Here is a 22,510-nt window from a genome sequence, read left to right on the forward strand (position 1 = left end):
ATGACATTCCATGTGAAGTCCTCTGACACAGGGGTCTCTAGTTCATCTCCAATTTATGGAAGGAATTTTGCAATGCCCTTGATGCCAATGTGGCCCTGAGTTTTCATCCTCAAACCAATGGCCAAACTGAGAGGATAAACCAAGAGCTTGAATCTACATTGTGTTGTCTGTGTGCTTCCAACACTCCTCCTGGAGCTCACAACTTCTGTGGGTGGAATATGCGCCCAATGCTCATGTCTCCTCAGCAACTGGCTTCTCCCTTTTTGAAGCCTCATTGGGGTATCATCCACCATTGTTTCCCGCTGATGAAAAAGAATTGTCTGTCACCTCTGTTCGTCATTTCATTCGCAAATGTAGGCACACGTGGAACAATGTCTCTGCCACTCTAGACCGCACTTCTGTTCAGAATTGCTGTCTGGCTGACCGCAAAGGGGTTCCTGCACCCTTGTATCAACCTGGACAAAAGGTTTGGCTTTCCACTGGGGACATTCACCTCAAAGCATCTTCTAGCAAGCTTTCGCCCAGGTTTATTGGTCCCTTTGAAATTCAATCTGTCCTCAGCCCCATCTGTTTGCCTTAAACTGCCTGATGGCCTGCAGATTCACCCTGTCTTCCATGTCTCTTTGCTCAAACCTGTGGCTACCAGTCCATTATGTCCACCTTCCAAACCTCCTCCACCAGCATTGGATATTGATGGACATCCGGCTAAGCTGGTCAAGAAGATTTTTGATGTACCCGTCGGGCCAGGGGCTTCCAATATTTAGTGAACTGGGAGGAATACGGTCCCAAGGAATGCTTTTGGGTTCCTCGTTCATTTATTTTGAATCCTTCCCTTATTGAAGACTTAGCCATCTTGTTCGGCTTGACTGCCAGGTGGCAGCTGTTGAGGGGTAGGGGGTGGTGTTGGTGAGGCTGCGTAAGTGTTTGTGTGCATGTGTGAGACCTCCTGTTTCCTTTAGGATCTTTGCTGCAGAGAGCAGAGCTGCTGCTGCCAACTGTAGACAATTGGCAGCAGACTCCTGGATATAAAAAAGTGTTGGAGAAGCGTTTGACGCCTGATTATTAATCTATTCTGGTAATCTCAAGCCCTCTGAGATCTAAGTTTCTCTCTGTGTTTTCCAAAGCTATTTTACCTGTGTGTCCCCTGTGTATTCAGGTGGCTGTCCACTTACCTGAGAACATTCTCATTCTCCAGCCTCAGTGATAACTGCCTGCCTGCTCTTCCATGAAAAGATCCTGCAAGCAACTCCTGGTTCAAAACTCCTTCAAGTCAAACTCCATGGACTATTGAAACCTAGAATGATCTCACCAGCAGAATCCAACATCCCTACAATCTCTTACGGTTCTCACCGCAAAACCGTAAGATAACTTTTGATTTCACCTTTAATAGGATTCTCATCTTCACCCTGCCATTATTTACCCAGTGTTCTCTCCAGGCCCTGCTGAATCTAGATCCCCCCTGAAGGCTTCTATGCTGACCATTTTTTTTCATTTCAGAAAAGGGGGCGTGTTGTGGTGGCGTAGGCGATAACGCGGCCCACACTTGGAGGCCCTGAGCCCTCCACGTGGCCGTCGCTGGCTTGATTCCCGGACCCGGCAACATTTGCCGCATGTCTTCCCCCCTCTTCCCCCTCCTCTGTCAGCCCACCGTCATATAAGGGACACTAGAGCCCACAAAAGACCCCCTGGAGGGGAGGGGAAAAAAATCAGAAAAGGTGATTTTCCAAATATGTTTTCTCATAGTTGAGGCCTATCTATGATGTCAATTACAGGCCTCTCTCAACTTTTTAACTGAGAGAACTTGCACAATTAGTGGCTGATTAATTACTTTTTTCCCCACTGTACATCTATGGCAAAATAAGGTAATTTTTATTTTTAGCCTTTAATGTCATTAATACATTAAAGACAAATGCTTTCAATGCCTAGCTGGGAAACCACTGCACAGAAAATTACATAGAAGGTTAGTGTGATGGCCAAACCCATGGCCACATTCTTAAGTCAGTAAGACCTAAGAATGCACAATTTATTTCTTATTTTATTTCTTTATTTTTGGGTGTTTAGTTTAGCCAAACTTAGCTGTACTGTAATTTTTTGTTAGTGACTGTATTCTGTTTAGTTACCTCTATTGTGTCTTCATGGTCTGATCAGCCAGTATATAGCTGCTGCTTCCATGCCACGAGGGATGGGCTTCCACCTTGATTGTGACTTTTAAACATGTCTTTCCATAGAATGGACACTCCAAATAGATTAGAACTAAAGCTATTCAGAACTGCCATATATACCTTGCCAAGGACATCAAGAGGTAGCTTGGAATTGATGAGGACTGGTCTGACCTTCTCTCCTGACAGAAGGCCGTTGACGGGCACCAGACTTTCAAAAATCCCATCAAATTTATTCTTCTCCTCAGGCTAAAGGGGTAAGAACACCACATTTCAGACAATCAACTGGTTACATATATATTTATATATCAAGGTGAAACCAGCTACACCAAATAAGGACATATACCTCACCATTTGCTCACTTTCTGAAGTTAAATCAGAGAAAACCTTTCTTGTTTTTGGCCAGTGAGTTTTTTGGGGGATTTTTCTGTCTGGAAAATGTGCTGTTTCAAAAACCTTCTGGGTGTAATGTCACAAATCAGCAAGCACTGCACCTCACCTAGTAACCCCAGCAAAGCCCAGCTAGCTGGTGAAGGGCCAGCGAAGTCTGGTAGTATAGTAGTATTTCCTAACCCCGGTCCTCAAGACACACTGCCCTACACATTTTAGGTGTTCCATGCTTCAGCCCAGCTGATTTGAAATGATGGCAGGTTAACAGGCAATTGCTGAACTGCAATCAGTTGAATCAGGTGTATTAAAGCAGGGAAAATCTAAAATATGCAGGGCAGTGTTTCTTGAGGACCAGGGTTGCTAAATCACTGACCTATAGCAACACAAGCAGAACTCCAGCACGCTGTACCATGGCTTCTGGAAAAGAAAGTATTTTGGTCCAAAATGTGCAGATTGACCCCAGAACAAAAACCAATGACCTTGTGAAGATGCTGGCTGAAGCTGGTAAGACATTGTCAGTATCCATATTGAAATGTGTGTTATCTCCAAAGAGGCAAGAAAGAAGCCTTTACATCAAAAGCCAGATAGCAGTTTCTAAATGCACACAGGAACAAACACCTTCATTTTTGAAGACATGTTCCGTGTCTATGAAACTACAGTGGAACTGTTTGGCCATATTGATCATTGTTACATTTGAAGGAAAAACAGAGATGCTTGTACCATCCTGACTATGAGGGAAAGGACAAACTGGTAAACCTCATAATATAGATGACATCATGAGAAAAGAATATTATGTAGAACTATTAAAGTAACATCTAAAGAGATCAGTCATAAAGGCATAGGCTTGAGCACAGATCGGTCTTCCAAATGGAAAATGATCTTTAATATATAGTCAAAGTTGTCATAAAGTCACTTAAAGACAAGAAAGTACATTTTCTGGCATGGCCTTTGTGATGGCCAAGCTAACACAAAAGTATAGCCATAATTATGCCAAAATAATGCTATAATTATGACAATTATAGGGTATTGTTATAGCACCCCAATACGACATTGTGGAAAAAAGCTTTATATCACAACGGCCTGATCTCAAGCCTATTGAGAAGTAGTAGGTAGAACTGAAAACGCGCATGTACGTCAGCTGGTCTATAAACCTTAAGTTTGATCAGAAGGAAAGAACCAAAACTCCAGCAAACTTGTGAGAAGTTTGCGGAGGTTAACGCAAAATGAAGACATACTATTTCAAGACAATCATTTGAAGAAAGTTACAAAAAAATTCTCCAACAATATTCTTGCTAAGTTCTCTGGTGTCATTTTTGTTTTTCTAATGAATCTGAAATAAAATGTTTGGCTGGATTTAACTTCAGACAGTGACAAAAATGTCAATGTTTTTATTTGGGGTATGCAAACTTATGGATTCAAGTGTGCACTCTGAGCACTCTGTCCTCAGAGTGCTTTTTTGGCACTCTGATAGCCAGACACGTGACCTGGATTTATTTATTTATTTATTTGTGTGTAAGGTAAAATTTGTAAGGTAAAATATATTATTTTTATGCCCTAGGGTGGTTGTCCTCAGATACGTGACCTGGATGACGCACAACATTTAGATGGAGGTCAGGAAAGGGATTTCTCCTGTTCAAAACAAAGCCAAATTGGTCACAATGAGTAGCTAATGTCCTAAATAGGCTGAACCAGACAAGACATCTAAAAAAATTATGCATATATTTAGGATATGATCCGTATTATCTTGGTAAAAAAGATCTCTCTTATAATCTTGAGGATTTACCTGGTGTCGAGGCGATTCACATAACTAACTATCTGGAGCTGAAGAGTCAATATTATACAATGAGCCTAAAGAAAGCTTTCAGAAGCCTGGAGAATACAATCATTTAGTCTCAAGTTGGGTCAAATTTAGGATCAAAAGAACCATTAAATGGCTGTCAACTTGTTTCTGCCGAGTGAATAGTGAATTGTGCTATTTTAAGTAATTAGCCTATGATAACGATGCTATTGCTAACAACGAACTAACCCATGTTATTTCTATGTCCTTAGATCTCCTGGTAAATAATTTATTTAGCTTCTGTAAACCCAAATTCATGCTGGAGTTATACATTACTGTTGAGTCGCTGTAGGATTCGGGACCAATGTAGGTCAACAATTCACACAGATCTAAAGAAACCTCATATTTGTGGCCAGACATGGACCATGTGGGGGACCAGTCACAGGTCACTGTGACTGTATGGCTGGGTAGGTTATATTTAATTTATTTAGCTTTTTGTTTCTTCGAGCATGAAAGTCCCACTGAATAAACATTACCTTTTCTGTTCGGGACTCAGCACTGAGCTAGCTGGTAACAACAGTAGCACTCTGAGGACAATCACACTAGGGCAGGGGTCACCAACCTTTTTGAGACTGGGAGCTACTTCACGGGTCCAGAGCAACATGAAGGGCTACTTGTTTGATACAGACATAAATCTTCTTGGCTCAGCCTTTATAACAATAATACATATATGTATATATGATTACATGCTGCCTGATCATATTAATGTTAGGGACTACTGACAATATTTATACGTAATGATTTACCATGGCAGATATGGTTAATTGCTATTATGTGATCAGAAGTTCTTAATTCAGAGTTTTAAGTTTGATTCCCTTTTGGAGCTCTTCTGTGTGTCTTCTAAATTTCCCACTAGAGACTAAGAGTCTGGATTGGTGCAGCTGTACAGCTGGACGCACTGTGAGATTTTCCTTTAAATAAACAAAGAAAATAAAAGTTATTGTATTTTTTATTATCCAACCCTCTTTACTATTAACAAAATTGTGGAGAGAAGAAAAAGTTCTTTTTGCCAAAACATCTTGTATGTAGCCCATATCAGTGTGAGTTTGTAGAGGTCAAAGGCAGCCAAAGCCTAAATCTTATTGGTCAGTTTACTTTTTCTGTGAGCTAAAAAGGAATGAGTGGAGTTTGAATCTCCCGTAGTTCTAAGATCCCACCTGAGTTTTTTACAGTGTGCGGTTCTGGTGGTTCGCCGGGTTCTTAGCTTTTTTCGTGGTTTCGCAAACTTAAAAGCTGACAGGTCACCTGTTGGCTGACACCAGCAGATGTAAAAAAAAAAAAGTCAGACAGATCTTCAGGTATGTATAAAACAATCACTGCACCTGACCTGCAAGAGCACAACCACCTCTGCAACGCACATCATGTGCGCATCGCACAAACCTAAACCACTAAAGCAGCGCATCTTTTTTTTTATTTTGTTTACACAAACTATGCTAAATAATAATGACATGGAAGCGAAGCCTACCTGGTAGATCCACGGAAAGAGGAGGATGTTGATTCCCAGGTTCAGGTGGTGTCAGACGTCCAAAGGAGAAGGTGAAGCAACAATGTTTGATTAATTTCTACTCTTTTGGGGAGCGTTTCAACTAGATTAAATTGTTTAACCCACAGTCTTAGCACGACGCTCAGGAAGAGCAGCAGATGTTAGTTAACAGGTGACCCATCAGCTCTCCAGTTCAGGAAACATTAAAGAAGCTCATAAACCAGCGACCCTCCAGAACCGACACGGTAAAAAGCTCAACCGGGATCCAAACAGCTCTTAGAACTACGGGAGGTTCAAACTCTGCTCATTCATTTTTAGCTTACAGAAAAAGCACCAAGCCGCCAAATAAACAAAAGCAAACTGACCAATAAGATTTAAGCTTTGGCGTGACCTTTGACCTCCACAGAGTCAGATGTTTTGGCACATTAGATCTTTTTTTTTTTATCCACATTTTTGTTAACCGTAAAGAGGGTTCGATAATAAAAAAATCAGAAATTATTCTTTTCTTTTTTACTTCAAGGAAAATCTTAAGGTACCAGAGTTGGAGCAGCCATACAGCAGTAGGCGCTGCTGCCCTCCGATAAAATCCTGCAGGCTTCTGCGCAGTTCTGAACTTTAACCAGAGAATAGAGTTTTCTGCATAAAGCAATTTATTTTAAATGTTTTTTGTAACTCTAAATATAAACAAATGTTATTAACTAAATGTAAAAACATTAAATTAAATCATTTCTTTGGCAGTGCTGCCTAAGGACAATGGCTGTTTTTAGTACTTGCTCCGCAGGCGACTGACAAGGTCCCCTCGGGCGACCGGGTGCCCGCGGGCTCCATGTTGGTGACCCCTGAGCTAAGGCATAAAAATAACATATTTTACCTTACATATGAATGCTTGGCTTTCTAAGTAACTGTCCAATAAAACATCTGAAAATACAATTTAAACAATGCGATCGTTACATGTTAGAAAGTGTCACGGCAAACAATGTTGTTAGTTTTCACACCTCCTGTTTTTAGCTGTAGATTGTTGATCCACTTTTCTCTGCTTTTCTGGCAGTTTTTTTTTTTTTTATTAACTCCCTTGTGACCAACTATCTTAGAAAAATTTATCTTTCTCTCTATTAGAACGGTTGCTTCAACCGTTCTAATAATGATTGCATTATTTGAGGTCTGAAAGCACTGCATCTTTTTTGTTGTTTAGACCATTTCTCATTTTCTGCAAATAACAACATCAAAATGTTGGATCAACAACATCAAAATAACATTTTGATGCTGGATCAACAGAAATAAATGGGCAGCATTTATTTCCAGCCCTTCATCTGCATTGGGTGACGGTGCTACATCATCTGAAACCCTGTAACATATATATATATATAACGGAATGTTTGACCGTGTTATTTTAAATCACGGAAACATTTTAAGCCCGTCCTTCATGTTATAATTCACAACATTCACTGGTACACAAGGGCAGGCATCATAGATTTTCCACACAGAGTACATTTCAGAGGCAACTAAAATCAATCCTTTCTGAATATCATCTCATGGACACTGCACTAAATGCGTCTTTCTTACCAGGAGTTGTCAGCATGCTAAAGAGTTATGGTCCAGGCTCTTTGGAGCATCTGGTTAGGAAGCTTTGGCTGAAATTGCGCCTTTATTTCCAGACTCCATTATGTATAGAACTGTTAAAACTGTTTGTCAAAACTGCAGGTGAGTTAAGTTTAATTCTTGGAAGTGGAGGAGCCAAATCTGCATTAGTTCTGCAGCGCACTGCGTATGTAACGATCTAATTAACTTCTGTACTTTTATTTATTTCCTCAAGATAAACTGTTGGCTCCTCTGTTTAGACTGTAAGCTGATTATCTCAACATTGCATTCTCTTTTCTCTGTTCTGTATGTAATGGAGTCTGGAATTAAACGTGAAATTTTAACCAAAGTTTGGAATGCACTTCCTAACCATAACTCTTCAACACGCTCTCAGCTCCCGGCCAGAAAGACGCATTTAGTTTAGTGTCCATGAGATGATATTCAGAAAGAACTTTTTTAATTGATTGATTTTAGTTGCCTCTGTTATGAAATCTTTTGTTGTTTAAAAAGAAAACCAGCCAAATACGGAAAATATTCTGTTAACACGACTATGTTGTTGTCTTTACATACCTTAACAGCCCACAGCAATTCACAAGACAAAGAGGTTGTGCTGCTCAAAGACGGACTGCTGGTATCCTTCTGTAATCAGACAAACACATGTCAAGAGGCTTTGCATGTATTGTAAATAGTCTTTGTCTTTAATGCACAAATTCACATTCAGATTATGCAACAACAAAAACATACAACTCATTTGCATAATCCGTGGTATGCAATTTTTCTCTTATTTAAATTTTCATTTATTTTTATGTGTAAAAGAACGAAGAAACACGAGGGAAACAGACAAGCCCATTGTTCACCATTACAATCTACACCTTACTGTCAGTAAAAACATCTTTTCACTGATGATGCTCTTAATACATGTATATATTCAACATTTTAAATTGACATTTGTCACTGTATACAGAGTAGACTGCCAAATACTGCAGTAAATGTATTGCGAGGGAATGCAGAAGTTTTGCAAGGTAACGCAAAAGAAATTCTTTTCCATGTATTCTAGAGCAGCGGCCCCCAAACTCTTTACTACAGCGGACCGGTCGACCTGCGGGCTGGGGGGTGGGGGAGGCGGGGGGGCGCTGTACGGATCTAGACAGATGTCGTTGTTTCTTACGTGGGGAGGAGGAGGTGCGTGTTGTGAGGATCGACACCGATACTGTTGTTACTGTTGCTGTTGCTTACTCATTCTGCTGCATGTTGGCACGCAATACGTAACCGCATCCGGTTTAGGATTTTCAAAATAAAAGCTCCTCCAGACTCAATACATAGAACGGATGATTATTTCCTGCACGGCCCGGGACTAATTGGTCCACGGACCGGTACTGGTCCGCAGCCCAATGGTTGGGGCCACTGCTCTAAAGGGCTCCGTAGTAATTAATCCCATATAGATGAGCAAGATTTGCTCATAAAATACCCAAACACCCTATTTGTGATTAATCCGAATTGATCAATTGTCCAAGGCTGAATGAGGCCTTGACCAGAATTTGACCCCAGGGCCCCTCTTGCTATTAAAAACATCAGCACCAGCTGACAGAAGTCTTAGATTTAGTGAAATCTGGGAGAGGGGTAGTAGTTTAACTACTACCCCTGGCCACAAGAACCTAAAAAGATTCTTGTGGCCAGTCCAGAACACAAGAATTTTGTTAATTGTATAAACAAAATGACTTCTTTTAAACCTTCCCGAACACAAAAACCTGGAAAACTGAGAATCTTCTGACATGTTTGGTTTGAGCAACAAAACATGTTTTGGAAACGTCCATACAGTTGGGGTTTTTAGTATGGGCTTTATGGGCAGTTGCCCAGGGTGACATCAGAAAGGTCTGGGGCACCCAAGAACTAGAAAATAAAATATATATTATCTATCAATAGCCCGCTGAAAAAGTTTGCTACTACTTGTATACATGAATAGTGAAGTAAGTTTCTCTAAGTTGCTGTTGACTACTAGGAGACTGCATTACCTATTTTATGCTGCAAAAAATATTATAATTACTTTTAAATGATTGGCGTGCAGTAGAAAAGGGTCTTGTCCAGGGCACTATTCCAGCAACAACCCTTAACTGTGACCATATTTACATTTCAAGCTTATGTAACCGGATCCCTTCTGCGTTGTGCAGGTTATTAGATGTTATTCAGGCCGTGACTCTTTTTGGCTTTCAACGATTTATTCTGACGAAAATCTGACGAAAATATTCAACAGAAAAACAATTGTTACAAGCTGCCCGCTCCAAGTCCTCTCCCGCAGGACAACATGACAAAAGGGCGCGATCATGTCTCACATTAAATAAAATAAATCTTTTTTATACAACATACCTGACGAAAATATTCAACAGAAAAACAATTGTTACAAGCTGCCCGCTCCAAGTCCTACACAAACAAAAATACATAACAGAAATTAACTTAATAAATCTACAAATAAACTGGAAGTATTTAGATAGAAAATAAATAGGACACACCTCTCCCGCAGGACAACATGACAAAAGGGGAGGGGCTAAGAGACGCAAACATTTTAAAGACAAAACCATAGAAGAAGAAATAAAAAGGAGGGGCTACCGTTCTTAAAGTAACACATTCAAAACAATGACAGCTTTTCGGTCAGGTAGAGAACAATACAAACAACAACAAAAAAAGACATTTTGTGTAATTATAACAACAACCAGGTTACACTTACAAAGTTACTCATAGTGATTAATCATGATTAATCACAGTGCCAGAGTGTGGTGAATCTGACAAAATTTTGTAATTGATTGACCGCATTAGTTTTAAGACAATAATTGATTGTACTGGCACATCTTGAGCTTTAATAAATAACTTTTTATTAGTGAAATAAAACAGGGTTGTTTCTGTAGATTTTATCCGGTCTTTTCATGCAGAGGTGGGTTGATATGTCAGGTATTTTTTCTTATCTCCTTTTACACCTTGTGGAAGACCATTACAATTCTTAACATCTAAACCTTCCGATTCAAACAAGGCTGAAGACTTAGTCATAACAAAAGAATGAAAAATAGTGTGCTATGAAGATCTTTTCACTTACAAACTGTGGAGGAGGGACAGTTTGGTTGATGTTAGAAACACTGACTTCCTGACCACTCTGCGCACAGGCCACCAAACGGAGAGCAACATAAAATCCCTGAATGAGAAAAAAAATTGTATCAGACGCAACCTAATAATGATATTGCCAAAAGAAAAACAGATTGCACATATCTTACTGGAATGTGTATTTGAATAAGAAATACATTGTCAGGATCTGGGTTTCTGAAAGTGTCTCTCCCCATTGGCTCTCTGCTGGGAGCGGCCTGGAACAGAGCACCTGCAGCTTGTGGGATCATCAGCCAGAGAGGATTTAAGGAGCTCTCAGACCTCACCTCTCCACCGAATGATTACTCCCTCATGGTATAAACCTGGCTCCTAAACCCGTAATCCAACCTGCAGCTCCGAACCTCACCTGCCTGCCCGCTCCAGCCCACATTTCATTCCTGTCGGAGACACTTACCTCTGACCTCCCGATTGGTTGCCCAGATTCATCCAGCTCCTTTTAATACAAAGTTGATATTATTCAAAATATCTTTGTTATGACAACTTAACATCAACCAAGAAATTGTGATCTGTCATAAATTTGTTATAAAGGTTTTACTAATTAAACAAAAAATTATGTAGCTTTATCTGGTAATATTATCTTGCTCTGCCATTTTGTTTAGTGTTAAATTTCTAATTGATCTGAAGTTTCACAGCAAGATGTCTACAAAGCACTTACGAACTTTCAGGCACGTGGGGGGGCAAAAGGGGCTTGAGCCCCTGCCCTTTTTATTCTTGATGCCCCTAGTGCCCTTTTTGAGGTTTTTTTTTTAATTATTTTTCAAAAAAAAAATAATTTATTTTTAATCTGTATGTCAGAAGGCCTGTTTGTGCCCCTCAGCAATAATATTTAGCTAAATATAATAATTTAGTAAAAATAGTAAAAATGCCCTCTGTCTAATAATGACTCTCAGAGCCTCCACGTTGTTCAGACACCGGCTCCATGGTGAGACGGGGGGCGGATCTGTGTCCTCTAACTATCAAATTATTGACAAGAGTATTTTTTAATATAGTACTGGTTTGTGAATAAAAACGTAGGTCTGATGTTGACATTAGAAAAACTCTTTCTATTTATATTTTTATAATCGTCAATAGTGGGACAAAACCCGCCTCACCCCTAAACATAGAAATGCTTCAGCTGCAGAGAAAACTTCTGACTTTAACTTTATCATTCTGCTAAAAGCCCGGTTCGCTACAGCCAGCTTGAGTCGGTCCCACTGACAGATATAAAGAATGTCTGTCTTTATATCAGACATCCTGATATAAGACACGGTACCGACTGTCACCACGAGTCGCAACGCAGCTCAAAGCCCCAGTACCACCCGGTACCATGTGGTACCACCTGCTGACTCTGCTTTTCCTTCACGTCATTACCAGGCGGTTTAAAGCCGCTGCTGACGGGATCTGGGCTGGAGGTTCGCAGCTGTAAATAGAAGTTATTGCAAAACCTCAAGTGTTAAAGGAAGATTCGGCCCAGAGCATTTAGAGTTCACAAAATAAACATCAGACAAAATATTGTAGCAATAACTAGAACCGCAGCAAAAAGCCAAACATGCCACAATGAGATGAATCAAAATGTCTCCAAAGCATCGGAGGACTGACAGGGGCCACCAGGGGGATTCCAGGTAGATTCCAGAGATGCGCATCGCTGCAGCTGTTCATGGAGGGCCGGCCCAAAGTAATATGGGGCCTTAGACAGAACGTCCCTGGCCCCGGAACCCATCCTACTAAGAACCTCAGCATCACTAACATGTTTAAATATAGATAAAGTGAAGTCTGTGAGATGGAGACCAGGTTTATTGGCCAGTTTAAAATCAATCACTGATTATTGGTTATTTGCTGTAATGTATTTGTGAACAAACCCAATTCAAACACAAAGATTACACCATATTGTAGCCTTGGTAACACAACAATCAAACTATCAAGATGATTCTTTAAACTTTTACAAAGTAAACTTCTTAATTCAATTCTAAATGTACTATTTATTTTTCCCAGCTGAATGCATTAAATAAAATGTAATAACATTGTCATTCTCTATAAATGATGCTACAGGTTTAGATCTATGGCCTGTCTTACAATTTCTAGGGGCCCCTGAGTGTCTGGAGGCCCCTGAATGGCCCCTACCAGCAGCTACTGAGTTTTCTTTGCCTTGATATCCCAGTCTTATAATTCTAGGTCTCAGAGGTACTAACTTCAAACTATTATATAGAGTTAACCTCTTTGAGTTTTTGGATCTATAAATCAGTCTGCAGCCAAGTTGTTGTAGAGGTTAAATAGATATTATTAGGGCTTAATTAGCAAAATGGCAGAAATTTTGCTTATTTCATAACTTTATAACCAGAGACTTTCTCTCCTCTGATCTGTTTAACAGCTACAGTCTCAGATCAGTTCAGCCCTCCAGGACTGTCAGCAGCAGAAACAGAAACTTTATACCTGTTGGGGAAATTTTAGACTATATTTACTTTGGATTTCCCCACATGATGGCAATGATGTAGTAGGATCCAATTAGATTCTTGATTAATATGGGTTGTTGCTGTGTTGTTGTACAGAGTTTTTGTCCAATGTGGCCCCTTTTTAAATTTGAGCCCCTGCCCCTCCACAGGTCTCTGCACAGCCCTGTGAACTTTGCATTTGAAACATTATTTAAGGCTATTTAAAGTAGTGCAATACACCATATTCACCAGTGAGAGGCAGCAGTGCATGAACAGGTGTGCAGTGTGTTGGTGAAGAAGAAATCTTCCATCTTGTGGGGCCAACCTAACACAAGTTATTAAAATCCATTACTGTAGGGTTAGCGTTTAATATTAAACATATTTTAAAGGCAGGTAAATAGGTTTATTCCCTCCAATTTTAATCTAACAAATTAAAAGCTAATATGTTAGTCAAAGTTGTCATTTATGTGTTTTATTTAGCAACTTGACTGATGTGAGATGGTGTATTTGTGTTGTTTGCTTTGGCAACTTTAGCCACATGAAGACCCATTTTAGTCTAAGGACACGTGGTGGGGAGTGGGATAGGCCAAGGTGGGTTATGAAGACACACTGTAAAATGTAAAAGTAAAGTGTACTCAAAAAGAAAAGTGACCTGAACTCATTCCAGCTTATTCTGTTGACTATACTAACTTAAACTTAGCAAAGACAACTTTCTACTGAGGCAAGTAATGAAACTCATCAGCAGCAAGTAACCCGAACTTGGAGTTATGAGTGAGCAAAACGCATCTGCATAACCAGCAAAAAACTCGGCATCATTCGGCAGCTCTCGTTGAATGCACATGCGCATTGGACACTGACGAGTGATGACGTGTTTGAAAGAAACGCCAAACTGTCAACAATACGGCGGTTGCTGCAGCTAAGTTTTGTCACGGTAAGTCCCACTGTTTTTTAGCAAACTTATATTCGTTATCTCGGCCGTATAATTCATCCGTAAGTCCAGGTTTTGAGGTTAACTTTATGTGTAATGATTTAGCGATGCCTGGGACTAACGTTAGTCGAAAATATCATGTTTATTTAGTGGCAACAAGATGGAGCGGCAGAGCAAAAAGCTGTCCGCGCAAAACAAAAAAAGGAAAAGGGATAAGGATAAAGATGTTGACGGGTTAAAAAAGCCGCTGTACTGTTATAGAAGGCTTATGATGAGTAGACTGCCATAGGTGGGACAGCTGTAAACTGTAGGAGAAGCAGCCATGATGAAGAAGTGTAGGGTCACCAGATTTGGGTTTCTGAAAAGGAGGACACTTCTTTTTTTGTTTGCGGGGGGGGGGGTAGAATCGGCGGACACACATGCGCCAACGGGGGGTGGAGATGGGGGAGACGGGGGGCGGGGGGGAACATGTGTGTACATGTGCTACCGATTTCTTTGCCATACAAAGAAACCTGGAATGGAGTAGTGGAACGGAGTGGCAATGTAATCACAATGCACTGTAAGCTATGTAATGTGTTTTGAGGCAGTTGACCAAAATCCCTAACGATTTTTAAATTCCCCCCGGACATTTTTTTAGGTCTGAAAAGTAGGACATGTCCGGGAAAAAGAGGACGTCTGGTCACCCTAAAGAAGTGTTATGTTGATATGTAATTGTGGTGTTGCTTCTATTGTTGTTAGGACTGCGAAGACCCAGACGTGTCTCACACCCCCATTGGGATCCTGACCATCATTCCTGAGGACAGGCAGGCCTCCACTGACTCACTGCACCTCCAGTCTTCAAGTACTGCCATCATTTTGGAAGGAAGTCTTGTCATGAATGATCTTGGGAATCTTCCACATGCCATGTGCTTGCTCTTTGGACTTATTTATTCTCTGAATTTGGAGTACCCTCAACAACTGAAGTACACCTTTGACTTCATCCAAAGGGTGCTTCTGTCACTTGACATAAATCCCTAAAACCAAAAATACAATCACTCAAAAATCTTCTGATGCAATGAGTGAATGTGATGTGACATTATGGATCAACGTTGATACCTTTACCCTTATTGGAAAAGTGATTTTTATTTCTTGTTTGATTCTTTTTTTGTTGGAGAGAGCATCATTGCATTTGCAGACTACTAAATGGTTTTATGTTAATGAGGAGAAACATTACTTCACTTCACTACTTCATTATTTACTTTATCAATGTTATGATAAATGTTGGGCTCTAGTATTGAGAATTGAGTTTTTGTTTCACACCAGTCAACAAAGACATTTAAGCAGGGATTCTCAAAGTTTTAAAGACTGAGGGCCATTTGAAGGATTCAATATTAGATTGAAGGCTACCCTAGAAAAAAAGTTGTGTCATTTTTTTTCCTTAAAAAAGTCTTTGGAAAACTTTGTTTCCAGGTTAGTGTGTATGTAACCACACTTGAGAACCTTGTATTTAAGGTAAACTTGTTTAATTATTAAAAAAATTTTTCCATTCAAACTGTTGTCTGTTGGCTCTTCGTTCCAATAACTTAACACTTTTGGTTCATCTTACTTGAACATATCAAGGCAATTGGTTTCCTGATATTTTGCAAGTAATGTGAACTCTTAAACGTGTAAGTATAACTTATTTTTATGAGTACTGCTTAATTGACATAACTCACAATTTGAAGTAGTCATAATTGACATTTTATAGTAAACTTTACTAATGATTTTGAGTTAACGGCACTCAAGTTTACTGCCTTTATCTGAGTGGTCTAAACATAGTTATTTTTAGCAATAACACCTTAAAATGAATTAGCTACTTTACTTGAAGATTTTGAGGCAATCGGTTTCCTAACTTTTTTTAAGTAAAGTGAACTTATTACTTTTTACAGTGCATGCTACAGGAGTGGAGGGTGATAATGAGGACCAGCCACGGGAGAAAGAAGTCCCTGTTTGACCAAAGAGAAAGAAGCAGATAAAATATTCCCCAAGATAAGTCATTTTTGTGCTACTATTTTCTCCAGGTGTAGGAGGGTGAGGGGACAGGTAAGTGGGGAAGGGGGAGCAGGAATCAACATCCACCAGTTCAATTAACAAGTTACATTTTAGACAGCTGATTGTTGTCAAATGAAAAACTGGTGTTTAATCTACTTATTATTTATTAATAAACTTCTTAAGCCATAAACCAGAGTATCTGGTAGGAGATCATTTCAAATGCTCATTAAGTGAAAAGATCCATTCATGTACCTAAAACTATACATTAAATGATGCATTTTGAATAACAACAGGCTGTATGTATTTCTGCCAAACAAATATTTGATCAGAATAATTTTGATGTGCTCTAGTCATTATGCTATTTGCATTAAGAAATACTTGTATTGCACTTTATAACAACCAGTCATGTTACTTAGACATTTGTCTGCCAGTCTACCATTCTGACAGTGTGCTGCAAGGGACATTTTTGGAATGGCATTTAAATAAATGCTGAATTAAGATCACATTACAGTTTTTGTTTATTGTTTTTGTTCCTTTTTTGAAGTGACCACAGTGGGTTGAGTCATCACCCACTATGAGAATGTCCAGGAGAGATTCACCAAGTTTGAATTCATGAAAAGGCTTTCACCATGATTAACTATTGCAAGAACAGCTGTAATTTGAGCATTTCCGGACACCTTCAAAGAGCTGTTTCCAGGCAATGAAGACAACAAGAAGATCTCCTTGTTTTCAGAGCTTACAGGAAGGCTATAACGAAGGAGATGGCTGACGCAATCAAAGCAAAACATGTTAGGACTGTTTAAAGAACCTATTTTCTTAAGTTAAAGAATAAGTAATTCTGTTTTAGTTTTTCAATTAGTATTTCAGAGTTACAATAAACTGACCAGAAGTTAAACCTTCTGTTTGAAGAACAAGCAATGTTTTGTTTTATTCCAATGTACACAGGGTTTGTTCTACAGCTATGATGGTAGTTATAAGTTGTACAGTGTTTTCCACTTCACTTGAGATAAAACTTCATATTAATGACTATGTTAACATAGCACTTGACACTGTAATGACAATTAATGGCATCTTTATAACTATTCCTACTTGTTCCACTTTACTTGAGGTAAGAGTTAACATTAATGACACTGTAATAACTCTTAAAGACACCTTGATAACTGGTGCTGTTTGTTCCACTTTATGGAAAAGGAATTATTAATGACTGTTATTAAATCATCTGACAGTGTAATAAAGCTTATTGAAAGCTTTATTGTTGGTCCTACTTGTTCCGCTTTATTTCAGGTAGGGGGAAATATTTATTACTGTTTTGTTAAAGCTTTTGACAGTGTCATAACACTTAATGACATTAATATGACTACTATTATGACATCTGATGATTCTTGGTTAATGTCAAGTTGTCATAACAAAGACATTTTGAATGTCAACTTTGTATTAAAAATGTCATGATTTACTGAATGACACTTTATGACAACAGTCATAAATATTCATGAAGACAAGACACTTGTCATGTTTATGACAGTGTCATGTCAGTCTTATTCACACCCCTTCAAATAAAGTGTTACCACTTTTTTAAAAAGTACAGACTTCCTTCCTCACCTGTTTGTCCAAATAGCCTTTTCCTTCAGGATCAGCCAAATCCCAAATCTGTAAGACAAAACACACAAAATAAAACAAAATAATTAACTGAATTGGTTGTTACTTCACTGCCTCTCTGTCCTGAGGGGAAGGTGAAAAAATGTTCTCTTTACCACACACCTTGTGACACATTATATGCGTATATATGACTAAGGGGTATCCGACCACAATGTCATTTCCATGGCGTCGACATCATCATGCAGTCTATGCAAGCAAGCATAAGCTTAATATTGGTTTCAGAAATCTAAACAAAATCAACACAGATCTTTGGGCAGTGGACATTCGGCATCTTTCATGCATTCTTCATCCCCAGGGGCCTCATGCATAAAAGAGTGTGAGGTTTTCACACTAAAACTTGGTGTATTTGGTGTAAATTTAGAAAATGCAGCGTGCAAACTAATTCAGATGCATAAAGCCGTGCACACACACCTTTTCTTTCTAAATCCTAATTTGCAGGAAATTGAGCACAACTGCTGGTCCGCCCTGTCACCACCCATAAATATATAATTAATATAAATACCTAGAGGTCTGTCACCAGGTGAAGCAATAACCATGGCAACGTCCTGGTTTGTAGCAGTATAAATATTTCTAATAGTAATAATAACTATATATTTGAGTTAAAAGGTGCTTTCATGACACGTAAGGTCACCTCACAAAAATAAAAATAATACATTTTAAAGAAAAACAATCCAAATAAAAAAAGAATTGAAATAAAGAGATCATGCAAATGCCTGTTTGAACAGCAGAGCGTTCTGCCAGGATTTAAAGACAGGCAGAGAGTCAGAGAGTCTTTGAGTGAGGAATGTGGACGTTTATTCTGAATAGTGGAATCATGTGGATAAGTTGTTCATTTACAGAATAGAGATGCTTTCTGTCCATAAGGCGCATTTACAAAGCAGGCCTGGCTGGACTGAAGGATGACTGTAGCTGGACCGGTACCAGTACCACACGGCTCCTTCTTTAAGTTCTGCTCAGAGCTCCAGGATGATCAGTCTGGATTAATCTAGACGCTCATAAACCCTCATCAACATTTCCCAGCAGATCAATATGATCTCTGATCAATCGCTCCCTCTGAATCCTTCTCTTGGTGATGTTCTCCATCAGAGCCAAAGCTCTCCTCATTTACGCTGCACACCTTTGCACAGCTACTTGAATCTCCACACCTTGATCACCTTAAAATAATCAAACCTGTTTGGAGTTAATCTGCTCATCCAACCCTGTTTCCTTGTTCAGTCACAATGAAATGACCCCATAGATGCATTTCATGCTCTTTGGCGTACAGACCAATGCGATACATCCTTATGAGACAGAAACTGAGGAAAAGTGCTATTTACATTCTTGTGAGGTTTTCACATCCTTTTATTTTTATTTTGTGTGCGTGTTAGCTTATTGTCGGAGGATAAATGCGGTCCAGTTTTATAGTTTACGTTTAAACAATAAAACATTAAAGTCATAAAATAAACATCAGGTTTGGTGCTTCTTGGTCTAAATAACTGAATCTAGTCAGATTTCAGTGTATTTAGGTGAGTTCTGACGTTTTGGAGTTTGTTGTGGCTGCCACACATTTTCACACCAGGGAAAGAGTGTTTGTATATTTGAGCAAACTTTGACACAAAGTTAATTTTTATACATGCTTACTTGTGCGTATAATATGATCGGTGCAAATGCTGCCCTTTTATCCATGGACATATGCGCGCCTACTGCTGGTGTGAGCACAAAGTCATAAAAAATTTATGGACATTAAAGTCATCTCTTACAACTGTCGTGGCCTGCGCTTAGGGCAGAGTGCAGATGATAAAGCTCGCCGGTTGGTTGTCGACCAGTTGTTGCTACATTGCAACATCTTGTGCTTGCAAGAAACTTTTTTAGCCAAACAGGATTTAAAAGGACTAAACTCTATCAATGACAGTTTCCTGGGTGCTGAAGAATCTACTACTGACCTCAGTTTGGGAATTAAAAGAGGAAGGATACCAGGAGGGGTGGCTACATTATGGAAAAAAAGCCTGGACTCAGTGATAAATGTCATGAGATTAGGTGTGGACTGGTGTGTTGCAGTACACGTGAAACAACTTGACAAAGAGTTTATTATTTTAAATGTCTATGCTACATATGAATGTCATCATAATGAAGAAGAATACCTTAGTAAACCTGCTTATATTAGCTCTTTTATGCAAAATGAGAAGTCAAAAAGAATCTATGTCCTGGGTGACATGAATGCAGACATCTCAGATAAAAACTCGCTGTTTGCTAAACACGTGATTCATTTTTTTACAGACTTTAATTTAATATTGTCAAGTAAAGAACTTTTGCCAGCTGCAAGTTACACTTCTATAAGTGAAGCCTGGTATACTGTCTTGGATGGACCATTGTATCACTACAGCAGATGCTCATGCTGCTTTGATATATATTAATATCTTATACAATGTGTCCACTGTTGATCACATCCCCTTCGACGTATCAATTAGATTTCATCATATACCTGCAACTGTAAATAAGAACAGTATTCAAAAACAGATGCATATAGACTGGTCTTCTTTATCTACTGAACAAAGAGCCTGTTATTATGCCCAAACTGATCAACTGTTATCTATCATTAACTTACCAAGAAAGGCAGTTACTTGTACAGACTGTAACTGCTCTAAAATTGAACATAGGATCAATATAACTAGTTTATATTCTGACACAATTGAAGCGCTAATGGGAGCCAGTCTGCCTTATAATAAAAGTAATGTAAAGATTAAAAATAGACCAGGTTGGAATAAATATGTGTCTAAATTCCACCATGAAGCCCACGAAGCTACTACATCTTGGGCTCTAGCAGGTAAACCTAGACAGGGCCCTATATTTGAGCAGAAAAAGCTGTCCACTTCAAAATACAAATATGCACTACGCTTCATTAAACAGAATGAGCAAACCATGAGGGCTGATTCCTTGGCAAAAAATCTTTTAGGAAAGGATACAAAAACCTTTTGGAACGAGGTTAAAACTATCAATAACAATAAATCCTCTCTCCCTTACACTGTTGATGGTGTTTCTGGGGTGAATATGATTGTAGATTTTTGGCAACACCACTACAGCAAGTTATTCACCTGTGTACAGAGTGAACCCTTCCAAGTTGACAAAGTTAGCACTGTAGAAACTATCAAAACACACGAGGTCTATCAAGCAATTAAAGAACTGTCTGTAAATAAATCTATAGGAATGGATCTTATTTCAGCTGAACATCTCAAATTTGCCAGTTCAAGGGTTGTCCCTCTGCTTGCCTTGTGTTTCACTGGTTTTATTATGCCTGGTTTTATTCCTGAATCCTTGATGAAGGTTCTTTTACTTCCTGTGATTAAAAACAAAGCTGGTAAAATTTGCAGTTCTGATAATTACAGACCTATAGCCCTAGCTAATAGTCTAAAGTCTTTGAACTAATTCTTTTGCCAAAATTTGCAAAGATAGTAATGTCTACTGACAATCAATTTGCGTTCAAGTCCAAACAAGGGACCTATATTTGTATATATGGCCTAAAAGAATTACTGAAAAATTATAACAGCAAAAATTCTACAGTTTTTCTGTGTTTTTTAGACGCCACTGAGGCTTTTGATCGTGTTAATCATAGAAAATTATTTTTAAAATTGTGCCAAGCTGGTGTTCCTAAGTATATAGTAAGATGTCTGTCCTACTGGTATGCTAATCAAACTATGCAAGTGAAATGAGGCAACTGTGTGTCTGCATCCTTTCATGTCAGCAATGGAGTCAGACAAGGAAGCATTTTATCTACTATTTTGTTTAACTTTTATATGAAGGATCTTTCTAAGCAACTAAACCTGTGCAGAACCAGCTGCATGGTTGGTGATACTATTGTTAATCATTTAATGTATGCTGATGACCTAGTGGTTTTTAGTCCAAGTCTTCAGAAGCTGCTTAATGTCTGTTCAGCATATGGTGAATTACTTGATGTCAAATTCAATCCTTCAAAAAGCACCATCTTGATCTGTTGCACTAAGGACAAAAATAGACTATTTCCAAATTTCAAACTGTCTGGGACTTTATTGAATGTCTCAACTAAAGTGAAATATCTTGGCCATGTGTTGACAGATTGTCTGTCTGATGATGAGGTTCGAATGTTATACGCTCAGGCAAATATTCTTGTCCGTAAATGTGGATTCTGTTCTGATGAAGTGAAACTGAACTTGTTTAGATCATATTGTACATCATTGTATTCTGCACATTTGTGGTGCAGCTTTAAAAAGCCAGTCTTCAAAGATTGAAGGTGGCTTATAATGATGCATTAAGACTTTTGTTAAATAAACCCAGATGGTCCAGAGCCAGTGAACTGTTTGTATCTGCACTTTGATTAACAAGAAAGCTTATGTATAAATTTATTTGTCGCTTAAATCAGTCTAATAATAGAATTATACTACTGTTGACAAATGTTAAATATAGTGCAGTAAAATACTCATTTGTACTCTGGAGACATTGGTATGATTGCCTTCTGTAAGGCTAGGAGTCATTTATTTGTATTTTTTATTTTTTGTACTTTTTATTCTTATGTTGTCTTTGTTTTCTTTTTTATGTAATCTGGAGTCTGAGTCTGTAATAATAAAATCTAATAATAATATGAGGCCGCACATTTTTTGCCACTCATGCCAATTTATGCATGAGGCCCACATGAAGCTGTGTATTATACAACAACCATTTGAGTAGCCTCCTATACAATCATGCTCCTGTAAAAACCAGAGCAGTCACCTTCACCCGCTCAGCACCCTGGTTCACAGATGAGCTTTGGAAAATGAAGGCAGTAGGGCAGGTTTTTGAATGGCAATACATACTCTCTGGCCTTACCGTCTACAAACTAATCGACCAGGAACACAAGCAACATTACCCCTCACCTCCAAAATCACCAAAAACACCTGAAAAGGTAAACCCAAATCAAATCAG

General features: G+C 38.9%; 1 protein-coding gene across 5 annotated transcripts in view; it reads right to left on the reverse strand.

Moving 5' to 3' along the window:
* eps15l1a (epidermal growth factor receptor pathway substrate 15-like 1a) overlaps window positions 1-22,510 on the reverse strand; it is a 109,188-nt gene that overhangs the window by 80,550 nt on the left and 6,128 nt on the right. For 2 of the 5 annotated variants that reach the window (XR_006371816.1, XM_044128358.1), the window contains exons 4-7: window positions 17,543-17,590; window positions 10,533-10,628; window positions 8,018-8,086; window positions 2,283-2,408 (exon numbers count right to left, since the gene is read on the reverse strand). Coding sequence is in view for 4 of the 5 variants with exons in the window: in XM_044128358.1 (XP_043984293.1) it covers window positions 2,283-2,408; window positions 8,018-8,086; window positions 10,533-10,628; window positions 17,543-17,590 (339 nt within the window). In the remaining variant the exon portion in view is untranslated. Of the gene's footprint in view, window positions 1-2,282; window positions 2,409-8,017; window positions 8,087-10,532; window positions 10,629-10,707; window positions 10,980-17,542; window positions 17,591-22,510 lie in introns of those variants that run through there. The other 3 variants (XM_044128361.1, XM_044128360.1, XM_044128359.1) reach the window with 3 other exon arrangements.

The sequence above is a fragment of the Gambusia affinis genome, linkage group LG10, assembly GCF_019740435.1.
Source record: "Gambusia affinis linkage group LG10, SWU_Gaff_1.0, whole genome shotgun sequence".
Classification (NCBI taxonomy): domain Eukaryota; kingdom Metazoa; phylum Chordata; class Actinopteri; order Cyprinodontiformes; family Poeciliidae; genus Gambusia; species Gambusia affinis.